The following is a 16,819-nucleotide window of genomic DNA, read 5'->3' on the forward strand; positions in this document are numbered from 1 at the left end:
TTTCTATTATTTATAAATTACCCAGTCTCAGGTATTCTCTTATAGCAACACAGATGGACTAGGACAGTATCTGATCCTCATCGATCCTAGTAATACTGAGCTGCATGTAACAAGGGTCAATGTAGATTAGCCAGTGGTATTCCACAGTATCAGAGTTGATTATCTACTTTACAAATTCATAATTGAATAGGGTGTGTGGAGGAGCAGCATGGACTTGATAGTATTAGACCAAAGTGGACTTGCCAATACATGAGTACCCTAGGGCGGCCAACACAGATAATGCAGGCTGTGAGCAGACTCTCAAAGATGTAAAGCTACTCCCTGGGAATGAGTCATATTGGGATAATGAATAATTCCTCCAGTCAAATGGAATCTATATTCTTCTCCCTGGAAGTTCTCACCCAATTCTGTAAGCATTGTCAGAGATAAAGACTAAATAAACATAGGATAAACACAGGAGACAACAGACTGCAAGGATGAGAGAGGTCTGCTTCTAACTGACCTTATGAACTTAGGCCAATCACTTACTCACTGAGATTTAGTTTTGTCAAACTGGATCAATAATATATGCCATACCCAACACACAGGGTGTCTGTTCAGGAGATAATGAATATGAGCATTCTTTGAAAGTATGAAGTGCTACTTAACTACAAAGTACTACACCAAAGCTATAATTTTCCTGAAACAGCCAGGCATGGTAGCTCAGGCCTGTAATCCCAGCACTTTGGGAGGCCGAGGCGGGCAGATCACCTGAGGTTGGGAGTTCGAGACCACCCTGACCAACATGGAGAAACCCCGTCTCTACTAAAAATACAAAATTAGCTGGGTGTGGTGGCACATGCCTGTAATCCCAGCTGCTCGGGAGGCTGAGGCAGGAGAACTGCTTGAACCCAGGAGGTGGAGTTTGCGGTGAGCCAGAGATCGCGCCATTGTACTCCAGCCAGGGCAACGAGAGCAAAACTCGGTCTCAAAAAAAAAAAAATTTTCCTGAAACATTACTGTCATTTCTAGAACTGAATTCTCATCTCCCAAAGCACAAACTAAATTTTGTTCAATTTCCATAGATTGATTTTTTTGAACCACACTCATCATCTCAGAACTAAAATAAATAAATAGAGACAGAAAATATTGAGAGAAATCAGACCCTTATCACTCACTTGGAGGTGGTTTAGAAGAGTAAAACAAAAATGATGTTTTGGAAAAATTAAGAATTAGACTTAGGAGAAAAGGTTCAGAGAACCATGAGCCTAGAAAAGAAACAATTTATTGATTTTCAAGTACAATTAACTTGCTGCTAATTAAAACTATTTAATGGTAGGAGATTGTATCACTAAAAGTACTGAAGCAGAGAGGAATCTAGCATTACAAAAACTGTTAAGTCAGATAAGCTCTAAGATCCCCTCAAGCTTTAACATTCTTTGATTCACAAAGACTGAGAGTGACACGGTAGCAGGTGGCTATGCTTCATCCTCTCCACAGAGGATACTACAATAAGAAATAGTCTTAAATTGTAAGCCATGGGATTTAGGACAAAGATCAAGGAGTTGTTTCAGGCAGAGATGGCTGTTAAATTCCAGACAGAATTCTGAGGTAAGCTATGGCTGTGTCCTTTAAAATAAAGGAAGCTATACCCATCTTACCAGAGCAATTTAAGGATTACTCTGGCTAGAGGTGAAATAATAAACTGGACCATCTTTGAAGGGGCTTTCTTTTCAGTCCTTTGATCCACAGTTGTCCATGAAAATTTTCAAAGTATAAATGACTATCTAAATGTTTTCTTTAAGTTTCCTTGGTTTGGAGATTAAAGAATTTAAGGTTTTTTTTTTTTTTTTAAGACAACAGGTTGTCATCACATACAAGAAAGACATAGAAAGAATGGCAAGAGGTCTTGCTTCAGTCAAAATACTGACCTCAAAAAAGAATCATGAGTTATAAACACATGCTTATTTTTCTCCAAGCAGAACACATGAATCCCTTTACCAAGTTAATCTTGGTTTCATGAGTTGTTTATAGAGACTAAACTGTTCATTCAATACAGTCTACCTACCTTGCACATTCCTGTGCCCCTGTGCATTAATTATTCCTATACCTTACTATAATTTATTATAGCAAGCCTATAATAAACGAAATCTTTTTTTTTTTTTTTTTGAGATGGAGTCTCGCTCTGTTACCAGGCTGGAGTGCAGCAGCGTGATCTCGGCTCACTGCAACCTCTGCCTCCCGGGTTCAAGTGATTCTCCTGCCTCAGCCTCCCAAGTAGCTGGGACTACAGGCACGTGCCACCATGCCCAGCTAAGTTTTGTATTTTTAGTAGAGACAGGTTTCACCATGTTGGCTGGGATGGTCTCAATCTCTTGACATTGTGATCCGCCCGCCTCGACCTCCCAATGTGCTGGGATTACAGATGTGAACCACCGCACCTGGCCATAAATGAAATCTTTTATAAAATTCTATTAATTATGAACCTAAAAAGGGAGGTACAGCAATGTGTAGCAAAGACTCAGTACATTGAATGGGTGTCATTCAAAAAAATTCTTTTCAGATAATTAGCAAAAGAAATTTGACTTTATTAATCAATTCATTCTCTAGAATTCCAAAGGGGAAAAGGAAACAAATGTTTCCTCTAAGAGCTTTGGATTTGCTAGTTAATTAGCCAAAGTAAGGTATGAGTTGTACAGTTATGCCTTCCACAGGAGGGGAAGTGTCCTAAGGTTATGCACATAGAGCTGCCTGGTCCTACATATTTGAAAAGGAAAGGGAAAAGGAAGACCATTTTAATAATCTAAGCAGGAAAGGAACACAGAAACACCCTGCTATATTTTCAAGAGATCAAGGATATATGCTTAAGTCTTTCCTACACTCCAAAAAGTTCCCAACTACAAAGATGACAAAATCTGGTTAATATTAATTATTACAAATTAAAGCTATATAATGTTCTAAAATATACTGCAGCCTTACAAAAACCTAAGCTGTAATCAGAAAAACAGAAAATTTCCCCAAGACTGAAAAACAGAAACCCACAACAGAAGGAAAAGAAGGGTGAGGTCAAGGAAGTGGTGGTTTAGTTGGGGACAGTTCAGGGAAGGGAAAATCTAATGAGTACAACTGGGACTTCATTTCCTGCTATTTTCTCTAGTCTCCACCTGAGTGGCCTTTTCTTGGCCTAAAATGAATAGCCTTAAATCAAAGTCAAGAGCTACCTAGACCCATCTCTGCTTAAGGCATTTATATTTCTGAGAGGAGTTGGAAGTTATAAGGGATCCTCAGTCCTCTTCCCAAACTCTCATCACTGGCAGACTCCAAGGCTCAGACCTCAACTGTCTTCTCTTCTCTATCAAATTCATTTTCAGAGTCATCCCACCCAGTCTTATAGATTTAATAACATCTATGTACAAATAATTCCCACATCTTCCATGAAATCCAGACACAAGAATATCTAATAGTTATTTCAAACTTCACATATCCAAATCAGAAATTTTTCTTTCCAATCCTCAATCCAAACCTGCTTCCTTTGTGCTTACCATTTCAGAAAAGAGGATCACCCAATCACCTGTGTTAGGCCCATATGTCCTCCAACTCCTCATTCAAAACTGTCAGGTTCAAAAATCCCACTGCTTGATGGTGGTGGGAGCCCAAAAGTAAGAAAACAGCTGCTCAGAGGCTAAGATTTTGCCAGCAGGGAGAACAAGCTGCAGCTTTGGCAATAACCTGGGAACACTAGCAATTTTTAATTAGACTTTTTCAGCTCAGTGAGAAAGTCTCAGAGATTCTAAGTCACCAGGAAATGCAGGCAATGCTGTCGCAGTGTGCAAAAAACTGGAATCAGTGAAATGTAACAGGAGTAGAGTCAGGATGTTTGATTATTTCCTAATGCTCTAAAACTGTTATTTCCCCATACCCACCCCCAATCTCAAACACATAAATACTTCTTGGGTCTGAAAGTTGTACATTAACAGGTTCATGTGAGTAGGCAGTAGGGCAAAATTACTCTTGCTTACTTCTTGCTACCTCCTAGGTGCTCTGCCACAGAAAGAGGGGGCTAATAAAATGATGGCAAAAATGATGTTTGAGGTTTACCTATGGTTTTCAATACCATTTTAAAGATAGGTTTTAATTGATGTAATAGTTTAAAAACACAAAGATTTCATCCATATCTACCATCTATGCAGTTAGAAAAATGAGACTCAAAGTAATTAAAATACTTCAGGAAGGCTGACGAGGATAAACGTCTAGCACTAGAATTGTAATCATGGGGAATTCTCCATTCCTTACTCAAAAACGGCTCAAGCCAAGAGTGCCTAGGTTTAAATGTTAACTGCATGATCTACCAGCTGTACGACCTTGACACGTTTCCTCCCTGGAAAGTGAGCACCGACTCCAGAGAATCGCTGAGAAGATAAAATGAGAGAAAAACAGAGAAGAGTGCAGAGAACAATGCCCATGTATTGTCAATGAGGTAAACATGCAGTAATGCAAGAGTTCTTACTATAATGATGATGATGTTTAAAAATCCTGGGATTCAGAAACAAAACAAAATGTTTGTAATGTGAAAATACTAAGGAATAAATGGAGATCTGGATCTAATTATCTTTTCTGTTTCAAGGTGGTAAAAAAAATTCCTAAGCATCCTAGTGACATATCTTAATATACAGTATAAATCCAAATACATATGTACTGAGAGGAAATCAGGATAAATTTTTAGTTTATTCACTTTTAGAAACATCTAAAACAAGGAGTAAAATTAAAAATCTAGATATTATTTTTATTAGTGATCCCCATTACAAATTCTTATAGGCATATTTGCATATAGCTTACAAATTCAGAATAAGTAAATAGGTTAAAACAGCTAAGGATGATAAAGTATTTGCATTTCACATAACACTTCAAGAGGATGGTCTGACTGAAAGTAGCTAAAACTGCACAGTCACGCTTTCTGACTCATCTCCTTTGCAGTTACTTCTGTTTTCAGTCTTTCTCACTCATGGGCCTATTTCTTATTTAGATTGCCACTAGAAATGCCTTGAGTGCTTCATATAAAGTCATTCAAGTAATCCTGAATCACCATAACTGATTTATTTTTACTCCATCTCCAAGCTATAATCAGAGTTGCTTTCATGGCAACACGTCGTAACACTGATTTTCTCCAAATGTGTAAGTTTAGAAAAGACACAGGCTTTAGACGCATGTTGAATAGGGTGGCTCTAGCAGGCACTGCTGGCTGCACCTAACCAAATCCAGAAGAGGACACAAAGCCTCAGTTCAAGCTCATATATGGCATTAAAAGCAGGGAAATGTCGGCAGAGGCCATAAGGTTCTAGAAGCCTGCACAAGAATCGTGTGAGACAAGGAGCCAACAGCCTTCTCACTACCAACTCTGACAACGTCCAGTCTCTCAGACAACTGACAGGAAATGCAGTAAGATGCCCTGAAGAACTCTCCCAGCTGGATGTGGTGGCTCATGCCTATAATCCCAGCACTTTCGGAGGCCGAGGTGTTCTCTTGAGCCCAGGAGTTCAAGACCAACCAGGACAACACAGACAGACTCCACCTCTACAAAAACAAGTTAAAATTAGCCAGGCATGGGGCGTGGTAGCGGGCACCTGTAGTCCCAGCTACTCGGAAGGCTGAGGCAGGAGAATGGCGTGAACCCGGGAGGTGGAGTTTGCAGTGAGCCGAGATTGAGCCACTGCACTCCAGCCTGGGCGACAGAGTGAGACTCCGTCTCAAAAAAAAAAAAAAAAAAAAAAATTAGCCAGGCATGCTGGCACCTGCCTGTAGTCTAAGCTACTCAGGAGGCTGAGATGGGAAGGTTGAGCCCAAGAGGTTGAGGCTGCAGTGAGCTGTGATTGCGCGACTGCGCTCCAGCCTGGGTGACAGAGCAAAACCCTGTCTCAAAAAAAAAAAGAAAACTCCTCGGTGGAGCTTGCAGTGAGCTGAGATCGCACCACTCCAGCCTGGGCGAGAGAGCAAGACTCCGTCTCAAAAAAAAAAACCACTCCTCAGAATGGTTTTTTGCCCAAGCAACTGAGTAATCTCCACTGCTATTTGCTGCCCTCTAATCTCCCTCTCTTCCAACAGATCCTTCAGGAGAGAGGGTGAGGCCACCCTCAGATTCCCCACCAGCAGTCATCAGCAGATGTCCGCAGAACACCAAGGGTTAGGCCCAAATTCAGGCCCTAATCACCTCACTGCTAGGCTGCCGCAGCTACCTAACTGTCCTGCTCTGCTGATGTAGCCTGCACATGTTTAATCCTCCTAAAATCATGCTATGATCACATTACTCACCTATTACAGTGTCTTCAGAAGCACAGAAAAGAAAGCTTAAACCAGTGCTTGTCTGAAATGTATGTTGGCCCCTATTTTTTCCAGCTTTATCTTGTATTTCTCTCATATAAATCCCCACATCCAGTCAGTTCTCAGCACTTTTGCTTACTCCACTTCCCGGACCCAGCATCTGCTACCCAGCCAATTCCTACCCTTTTTTTTTCAGACAGTGTCTTGCTCTGTCACTCAGGCTGGAGTACAGCAGCATGATCATGGCTTACTGCAGCCTGGAACTCCAGACTCAAGCGATTCTCCCACCTCAGCCTCTCAAGTAGCTGGGACTACAGGCATGCACCACCATGACTGGCTAATTTGTTTTTAATTTTTAGTAGAGATAGGGTCTCCCTATGTTGCCCAGGCTGGTCTCAAACTCTTGAGCTCAAGTGATCCTCCCACCTCAGCCTCCCAAAGTACTGGGATTACAGGTGTGAGCCACCACGCCCAGCACTACCCATATTTTAAATCCCAACTCAATCCCAACTTTTCCATAAAGTAATTATGCCTTAACCAACCTATTTAGGGGTGGGGGTCCCCTCTTTGTTCTCTGAATTCCTATAATGCTTACTAATTGTACCACTCATCATAAGCTATCTTTCATATATCATTCACTCACTTAGTCAATAGTATTCACTCAGATGCCAAATGCCAGATGTCAGGAGATATTCTAGACCCCTTGATATGGGCCTCAAAAAATTCATGGTCTAGGGGAGGAAGAATAAAAGGAAGAAACTACTATTTATTGTTTATTCTATGCAGGTCTTTCCATATGTCAGCTCAGTTCATCCTCACAACTCTATATGGTAGCTATTGTTATCACTTTATTTATTTTTTTTTCCAGAAGTTATTGAGGTACAGGTGGTATTTGGTTACATGAGTAAGTTCTTTAGTGGTGATTTGTGAGATTTTGGTGCACCCATCACCCAAGCAGTATACATTGTACCATACTGTTGGCTTTTATCCCTCGCTCTCCTCATACTCTTCCTCCCAAGTCTCCACAGTCCATTGTATCATTCTTACGACTTTGCGTCCTCAAAGCTTAGCTCCTACATGTCAGTGAGAACATATGATGTTTGGTTTTCCATTCCTGAGTTACTTCACTTAGAATAATAGTCTCCAATCTCATCCAGGTCACTGCAAATTCTGTTAATTCATTCCTTTCTATGGCAGAGTAGTATTCCATCATATATATACACCACAGTTTCTTTATCCACTCGTTGATTGATGGGCATTTGGGTTGGTCCCACGATTTTGGAATTGTGAATTCTACTGCTATAAACACGCATGTACAAGCATATTTTTCGTATAATGACTTCTTTTCCTCTGGGTAGATACCCAGTAGTGGGATTGCTGGATCAAATGGTAGTCCTAGTTTTAGTTCTTTAAGGAATCTCCACACTGTTTTCCATAGTGGCTGATATGGTTTGGCTGTGTCCCCACCCAAATCTCAACTTGAATTGTATCTCCCAGAATTCCCACGTGTTGTGGGATGGACCCAGTGGGAGGTAATTCAATCATGGGGGTCAGTCTTCCCCATGCTATTCTCATGATAGTGAATAAGTCTCATGAGATCTGATGGGTTTATCAGGGGTTTCTGCTTTTGCTTCTTCCTTATTTTCTCTTGCTGCCACCATGTTAAGAAGTGCCTTTCACCTCCCACGATTCTGAGGCCTCCCCAGCCATGTGGAACTGTAAGTCCAATTAAACCTCTTTTTCTTCCCAGTCTCAGGTATGTCTTTATCAGCAGCATGAAAACAAACTAATACAGTGGCTGTACTAGTTTACATTCCCACCAGCAGTATAGAAATGTTCCCTGATCACCACATCCATGCCAACATCAACTGTTTTTTGATATTTTGATTATGGCCATTCTCGCAGGAGTGAGGTGGTATCACCTTGAGGTTTTGATTTGCATTTCCCTGATCATTAGTGATGTTGAGCATTTTCTATGTCTGTTGGCCATTTGTATATCATCGTCTTTTGAGAATTGTCTATTCATGTCCTTAGCCCACTTTTTGACGGGACTGTTTGTTTTTTTCTTGATGATTTGTTTGAGTTCATTGTAGATTCTGGATATTAGTCCTTTGTCAGATGTATAGATTGTGAAGATTTTGTCCCACTCTGTGGGCTGTCTCTTTACTCTGCTGACTGTTCCTTTTGCCATGCAAAAACTCTTTAGTTTAATTAAGCCCCAACTATTTATCTTTGTTTTTACTGCATTTGCTTTTGGGTTCTCAGTCATGAAATCTTTGCCTAAGCCAATGTCTAGAAGGGTTTTTCCAATATTATCTTCTAGAATTTTTATAGTTTCAGGTCTTAGGTTTAAGTCCTTAATCCATCTTGAGTTGATTTTTGTGTAAGGTGAGAGATGAGGATCCAGTTTCATTCTCCTACATGTGGCTAGCCCAAACTTTTCTATTTGTTGAGAAGGGTGTCCTTTCCCTTATTATCACTTTATAATAAGGAAATTGATTCTCAGAGAATTGAAATATCTTGGCAAAGAATACCAAATGGTTTTTTTTGGGGGGGGGTTGTTTTTATTTATTTATTTATTTATTTATTTATTTATTTTTGAGACATAGTCTCACTCTATTGCCAAGGCTGGAGTGCAATGGCACGATCTTGGCTCCCTGCAACCTCCGCCTCCTGGTTCAAGCGATTCTCCTGCTTCCACTTCCCAAGTAGCTGGGATTACAGGTGTGTGCCACCACACCTGGCTAATTTTTGTATTTTTAGTAGAGAAGGGGTTTTGCCATGTTGGCTAGGCTGGTCTCAAACTCCTGGCCTCAAGTGTTTTGCCCACCTTGGTATCCCAAGGTGCTGGAATTACAGGAGTGAGCCACCATGCTCAGCCACCAGGTAGGTATGTTTTTATTGTCTGCTGTCACTGTCACCCTCTCAGATTGTCTGTCCATCTCTTCCTTGCTCAGTCCCTGGGAGACTGATGGCTGTGATCTGCATCACCCAAGTTCCTTTGCCCTCCTGCTTCTAGGTAGGTTGGGTCAACAGGAGATACCACTGGGAGCAGGAACTAAGAGAGCAGTATATTTATTCGCCCTGCTCCCTCTGACTCACTAGGTTCTGGCAGTAGCTGCATCCCTCAGGCACCATCCTTGTGGAAAGGCTCTTCCATGGCTCCAGCTCTTCCTACCAGGATCCATTAAGACCACTGCCCTCTGCTGCCCCTTAGATCAGGAGTTGAAGGTAAGTAGGCTCCACCTATAGGCTGATGAAGCACCTTAGCCCTGCCCACATTTCTGTAAATAGTGCCTTCATTAAACTCTCTTCAGTTAAACCCTCTTAGTGTGCTGTTTCCTGCAGATACACAGAGCAGGATTTGAACCCACGTGAGTCTTACTGCAGAGACCTCCTTTTTTGCTGGGGTAATTGCTATGTTGGAGGTTTGTACCTAGTGCTGAGAATCAAAACTAAGGGCACCTCACTCTGATAGGAAGGATCAGAAAAGACTTCACCTGACCTATCCGAGCATGAGTCAGTCTCAAAAGATGAACTGAAGTTTACCAAGCAAACAAAGAATAAGGATAAACATTCAAGGGCAAAGTAGACAGCAGGTTCAAAGTCACAGAGGCATAAAGACTATGTCTTATTAACCAAGGCAGTTATGTAGAGGGCTTGTGAGAGAATAATGATGGTTGAGAGTTTCTAAACTTTAATGATAGTCACTTACTTCTCAATCCTGATCCATATAGGGAGATTAGAAGAAGCAAAGAATTAGCTAGACTCCGGGTAAGAGAAACAATTCACCTATTCCCTACCTTCAAATGATCCCTATTACACAAAATAAGTTCAAATATTTAGCATAATGTACAAGCCCTTTCTAATCTGGCCTCTACCCAACCCACCAGTCTCATGTGCCAGCACCACCTCAAGCTGTTCACTGAGAATGCCATACCCTCCCACATCTCTGTGCTTTTATATATGTTTTTCTCATGCAGAAGATACCTACTTCTACTTTGTACTCGGTAAATTCCTCCTTATCTGTCAGGACTCATCTCAGGTGTCTGCTTATCTGTAAATATTTCTGGAGATCCAAGATGATTCCATAATGCCTTGTGTATAACTCTAGAACAGTACTTTCAAAGCACAGAACATGCATTATAATTGCTTGTTTTCATGTCTGTTGATTGACTCGACTGTGATTTCCTAGTGACCAGGTACTACAGGAAAGTAACAGATGGTAGAGGTACATGCTTGGGTTCTGGAGGCAGGCCACCTAGATCCAAATCCTAAACTCTACCCCAAACAACTAGGTAATCTGAGGCAAGTTATGTATCCTCTCTGGGGCTCAGTTTCATTATCCATAAAATGGGAATCATAACATCTACCTCATAGAATTGTTAAATGAGTGACATAAAATAATGTCTGTTACACACTAAGCCCTCAGTAACTGTTAGTTAACACATATCTGTATGTCCCTTATTTTCTATATAAAATGCATGTTTGTTGAATGAGTAAATTTTCCTACCATTTCATATTTCTCTGCATAGATACCAAATTCTACTTAGCCTTTGTTTTATTGAATCATGAAAAATAAACCCTCATTTCTAATTATGTACTTTTTTCAATTGGTTATGATAAACAGATCCTTTCCTGTAAAGGAATTTAACTTCTTTCCATTGTTGTTGGCCTGGTTACTGAGTCAGACATTCTCTTGGCCTTCGCACAGTCTCCACATGTGCCTGCCACACAGTTACCCCCACAGAAGGGCAGTTCTGTTTCAATAATTTACAAAGACACTTTCAAGCCAAATCTTGATGGCTCCCCTATGTTGGCACAAGAAACAACAACAGGCTCCCCACAGCATAGAAATGAGCCATACAGACACTTTTTTCTAATGCCAAAGCAACATAAAATTATTGCAGTCATAAAGTAACTTTACAAGTTTTAAAATGGCATTTTCTAAGCCCCAGCCTTGGTAAAAAGCCTATGAGTCAGAACCAAGGAAAGAAAAATCAGAGCACACAGAACAACGTGCTCAGGATGTGAGAAGGAGAAGAAGACCAGCTCCCAGTTGAGCCCTGAGTTTCTGAAGAAAGGTGGCATTGTGGCCAACAGGGCACCAGGTTAGAAAAGGACAATGGTGCTGCCTTATAACAATATAAAGGCCACACCAGAGAAGGCCAGGACACTTACAGAGTTACCCTAGGCTGGGTGTGGAGGGATGCACAGTCCCCACTGGCTCAAGAGCCTCCAGGAGGAGTTCAGCCACTGCTACTGCCCAAGACTCCAGCCCCACCTTCCTTCACTGCTTCTCCTATCCTGACACTGGTTTTGTTGTCATCCTCTTCACCAGTTCTCTCATTACCACACACCTAGATTTGTTGACTCTATGTCCCCATCCTCATTCTAGAACCCCAGCTTCAGCAGGGCTGGGAGTTCACCAGCTTTCATATCAGCTGCCTGACAGTGACTAACTCTTGCTTTTTTGTCAACTATCTATCCACCCTAGAACATTCTATGAAACCATATTCCTTTCTGGAACTCATGTGAGTACACTGCCACTTGTTGGGAATAACAACAACCTAATAATTCAAAGTGAATCTGACAATGTTTTTAAACTAAAAGAACAACCACATGATTCGACAGTGAATTTAATATTTTTATAAAAGATAGTTCTCTACTTACAGGCCTCCTGATTGAAGCACCTTGAACAGAGTGATAAAATTCTGGCTGGACTCGGCTGCTCTTCTTGATTCTTCGTTTCCTCACTGAAGTTTCTTGCTCACTCTGATGGTGAACTTCCACCACGGGCTTCACTTCTTCCAGACGGGCAGCTGCGGCCGCTGCAACTCGTCTTCTAAGATGCCGAGGGCTTGCTCTGAATCCCTGTGGCAGAAAACACAACCAAGCAAATCCAGATTTGTATTGAGTTAGTTTGGAAGTTCTCCAGGGCTAGTTATACAAAGAGCTCCAAAAGTCACTATACTCAGTGAGATCACGTGCACCCCCAAAGTGAGCATGGAGGAGGCTTAACATGCAAGTAAGTTTTCCCCACAAGTGTTCTTTAAAGCACCCCAGTATTTCAGGGCCCAGAGTTATTCTACATCAAGAAATGTTCTTAATTGAGTAAAGCCAGTACAAAAAAAAAAAGGAGGGAAAAAAAGCAGGTGGGCACACTGCTTGACTGAAGCATCAGGGAGACTGTGAGTGAAGAAGGGTGTTTCCACTTTGGCCTGAAGTAGAGTGTAGGGAGCGGGACAGGATATCATTCCAGGGTAAAGTGCCACTTTACATTCCTGAGAGAGACTCTTTCTGAGGAAGGAAAGAGCAGGAATGCAAAGCATCACTGCAAAACACCACAAAGTGAGGGTTCCAAACTCAAATGGAAGCAATGAGGTGGCACAAAGGGTATGGGTTTGGGTGTCAGATGGGCCTGGGTCCAAATGCTGACTTCTTAATTATAGCTATACAATGTATTAAATATTTCTGAGTCCAACTGTTCTAACCTACAAAATGTGTAACATTCCACTCACAGGGCTTTTAAGTTTTAAATAACATAAATATAAGTACAATTCCAGCCGGGCGCAATGGCTCACACCTGTATTCCCAGCACTTTAGGAGGCCAAGGCGGGTGGATCACCTGAGGTCAGGAGTTCGAGACCAGCCTGGCCAACATGGCGAAACCCTGTCTCTACTAAAAATCAAAAATTAGCTGGTCATGGTGGTGGGCACCAGTAATCCCAGCTACTTGGGAGGCTGAGGCAGGAGAACTGCTTGAACCTGGGAGGCAGAGGTTGCAGTGAGCCAAGATCACGCCACTGCACTCCAGCCCAGGTGACAGAGTGAGACTCCATCTAAAAAATAAAATAAAATAAGATAAAAAAAATATGTATATATGTGTGTGTGTGTATCTGTGTGTGTGTGTCTGTGTGTGTATATACATATGTAAAATTCTAAGCATGGTATCTGACACATAGGAAGTGCTTAATAAAATTGTCATTTTCCTCTTCTTTTAGAGCAAGATGAGTATAAGGACAACTCAGACAATGGAAACATGTCAGCTAAGTCATATTATGCAGCTGAGAACATGCAATTTTGGAAAATATCAATAATTACATAAAATAGTCTTGGTCCTCATGGCTTACAATTTACTGGAGAGCAGAAGGAGAAATATAACATAGAGTTCATAAACACATGGGACTGCATAATGAAGGGTTAAAGTGGTTAAAGTAGTAGACTCTCAGCGCTAGCAGATCTCAGGGAAGGAAATCAATGAATGAAGCCGAGAATAGTTAACATTTGGCTTAGTTGAGTGGGTGGCATTTGAAGAATGAATTGAATTTATATTGAAGACAAAGGAAACGACATAAGAAATGAATGAATAATACATAGATGATAGATGGGTGGAGTATTTACAACAATAAGAAACATTATTGATAATGTGCTGGTATGAGGGTACAAGCTAAATATGGTGGGAAACTAGTGAGGGATAAACAGTAAATGATCCAAGAAGGGCTTCTTTCAGTTTGTGTGTCTTCTGAATTTTTAAAGATGTATAAAAGGCTTAAAGTCTGCAGTAAATGCATAAAAAATGAGGAGTAAGAATTTCAGAGGGATAAGCAGTATGAGAAAAGGCGTAATAATGATTCTGTGGGATTCTGAAAGATAAATGTGTACAGTGGGATTCTCACTGAGGGAGCCGGAAGATGGGCTACTGTCCAATTACGGAGAGCCTGTACACCAGGCTGAAGGATATGAAGAAGGAGAGAATTTTAAAAAAAGGAGCGGGTTAACCCCAGAGTCAAAAGTAGCAATGAGTTCAACATAAATCGGTAAGGAGAAAATGCAAATGGATTTGGCAAAACCGAGGTCATTGTTTGGGCTCTCCTAATCCATCCGCAAATACATTAGTCTTGTTCCCATCCCGCCCCTGCGTGCAAGCTCAGCTCGTCCTCTTCAACCGAAAATAGTCCCAGAACATCCCCACCACTCCCACGTAACTCAGGAGGTACTACAGCAGCTGCTGGAGAAGAGGATTAAGGAGAAGAGGGAACTGGGCCAAATGCTGAACCAAATTCTAGGGCAGTTTAGACCACACACATCAAAACCAACAACCATACAGGCTGCTTTTTATGCAGCTTCCTGGACATTCCCCATCCACCCGCCCGCCCCTCCACCCTCTACACACACACATTCATTCTCTCTCTCTCTGTCTTTCCTTCTGAATCTCATTTTTTAACAAGCTTCTCTGATAATTTTTCTACACTTTGAAGACTAAGAACCTCTAGGAACCAGAGTTTAGTTTGACCACTAGATGGCATTATCTCCCATAGCCCCTGCATTCTAATTCGGAAATTTGGTGTTCTGGTAGGATGAACAAAACATTTGATGATACAGTAGCTTCTGTAATAGTGGAGTAAGTTCTGTACATTTCTTTGGTAAGAATGTAGATTCCCTTATGAGTAATAAGCAACCAGATTTTGCTTAACTGGTATTATTACCAATAGTCCTCAGTGGACTACAAATTCTAGAAACACTTAGGGAGAAAAACTGCATAAAACTTCGCTAAAGTAACCAAATGACAGAGATTAAAACATGTTGGCACAGCCATTCTGCAAAACAATAACTCAGTGAATTCACATCCCTGTATCTACCCTAGAGAAATTCTACCAAGAGTGCCCAGGAAGATATTCAATGCAGAATTATTTATGATATAAAAAAAATTTTTTTGAGACAGAATCTTGCTCTGTCACCCAGGCTGGAGTGCAGTGGCGTGATCTCAGCTCACTGCAACCTCTGCCTGCTGGGTTCAAGCAATTCTCCTGCCTCAGCCTCCTGAGTAGCTGGGATTACAGGCATGCGCCACCATGCCCGGCTAATTTTTGTATTTTTAGTACAGATGGGGTTTCACCATGTTGGCCAGGCTGGTCTCAAACTCCTGACCTCATGATCTGCCCAGCTCAGCTTCCCAAAGTGCTGGGATTACAGGTTTAAGCCATCGCACGCGGCCAAAAATTCTAAATCACTTAAATCAGTCTTTCCTAAACTTCAGGCATCTTCATTCCACCTTAACATTTTTCCTCCAGATCTGAGCACTGCCTCAGTTATTTCTGTTATACCCAAATTTACTTGTACTATTTTAAAATAACTATTTATAAGCACTGTAGTATACTACACAGACTCTGCAGCCACGATCTGGGTTCTAATACTGCCTTTGTCACTTCCTAGTTGTATGATTTTGAATAGTTACTTAATGATTTCCTCACCTATAAAATAAGGATTAAAATAGTAATTCATAGGGTTGCTGAAAAGAATAAAGTAATGTAGGTAAAGTACTTCAAAGAGTGCCTGGCACATAGTAGTACAGAAACATTCACTATAATTACTATGGATATTACTTGTGTGAATAAAATATAGCCTTGAACACAATAGTGTATTATTCATACTAACTAAAAAAGAAATCAGGTGGAAATAGGAAAATGAGTCACACTGCTGCTGTGCCTTGAAGACAGACACATGCGAGGTACCAATCATTAGGAGAGAGTTCTTTATTACTCTCCAGTGAGTCAAACTACCTGGGTTCAAATATAATACCAGCTCTATTACTTACTAGGTGTGTGGTCTTGGCTAAATTACTTCTCTGTGCCTTGCTTCTTCTTTAATTTGTCAAATGCATATAACAATACATCTCTCTTGTAGAGTAATGGTGGTGTTTAAATGAGATAATCCACATTACGTACTCAGAACAGTATACAGCATAGAAAAAATACTTAATACATTATTATCATTATTATTACTGCTTCACGTCCTGGATCTGGCAGCAGCAATTTACACATCAGCAGCTCACAGCTATGATTACAAACACTATAAACAACGATGACCGTTCACCTTTATTTCCCTAAATAACTGCAAGGAATTACAGCTCCTTGATTTATGACACTTTCTTGTCCTAAGTAATATAAAAAAAAAACAAACATGTCTTTTAACAGAGGAAATTTTAGCTTGAAACAGTAGGTGGTGCTATAAGTTCTTCCAGGTGTTAATAAGAGTTACTCTTTTTCTTTTGAGACCGAGTCTAGCTCTGTCACTAGGCTGGAGTGCAGTGGCGCAATATCGGCTCACTGCAACCGTCGCCTCCCGGGTTCAAGTGATTCTCCTGCCTCAGCCTCCTGAGTAGCTGGGATTACAAGCATGCGCCACCATGCCCAGCTAATTTTTGTATTTTTAGTACAGAGATGGGGTTTCACCACATTGGCCAGTATGGTCTTGATCTCCCGACCTCGTGATCTGCCCACCTCGGCCTCCCAAAGTCCTGGGATTACAGGCGTGAGCCACCATGCCTGGTCAATAAGAGTTACTCTTCAACCATTAGGTGATGGACACTTGGAAGCCTGTCAGTAGTGGACTTCTATCATTCTTAGGACACCCCAAATTATCAGCACCTTTTGGATAATCATTTCCCAAGATGTGCAGTCGTGTGTGTGTGTGTGTGTGTGTGTGTGTGTGTGTGTGTGTGGTGTGCATGTGCATGTGTGAG

The 16,819-nt window shown here is 41.2% G+C and overlaps 1 protein-coding gene across 10 annotated transcripts in view; it reads right to left on the bottom strand.

Annotated features, from left to right (window-relative positions):
- Positions 1–16,819, bottom strand: part of DST (dystonin) — a 481,968-nt gene that overhangs the window by 415,632 nt on the left and 49,517 nt on the right. For all 10 annotated transcript variants that reach the window (XM_054493134.2, XM_063666280.1, XM_054493142.2 and 7 more), the window contains exon 3: positions 11,968–12,168. In XM_054493134.2, coding sequence (XP_054349109.2) covers positions 11,968–12,168 — 201 coding nt within the window. The remainder of the gene's footprint in view (positions 1–11,967; positions 12,169–16,819) is intronic.

This window comes from Pongo pygmaeus, chromosome 5 (assembly GCF_028885625.2).
Source record: "Pongo pygmaeus isolate AG05252 chromosome 5, NHGRI_mPonPyg2-v2.0_pri, whole genome shotgun sequence".
NCBI lineage: Eukaryota > Metazoa > Chordata > Mammalia > Primates > Hominidae > Pongo > Pongo pygmaeus.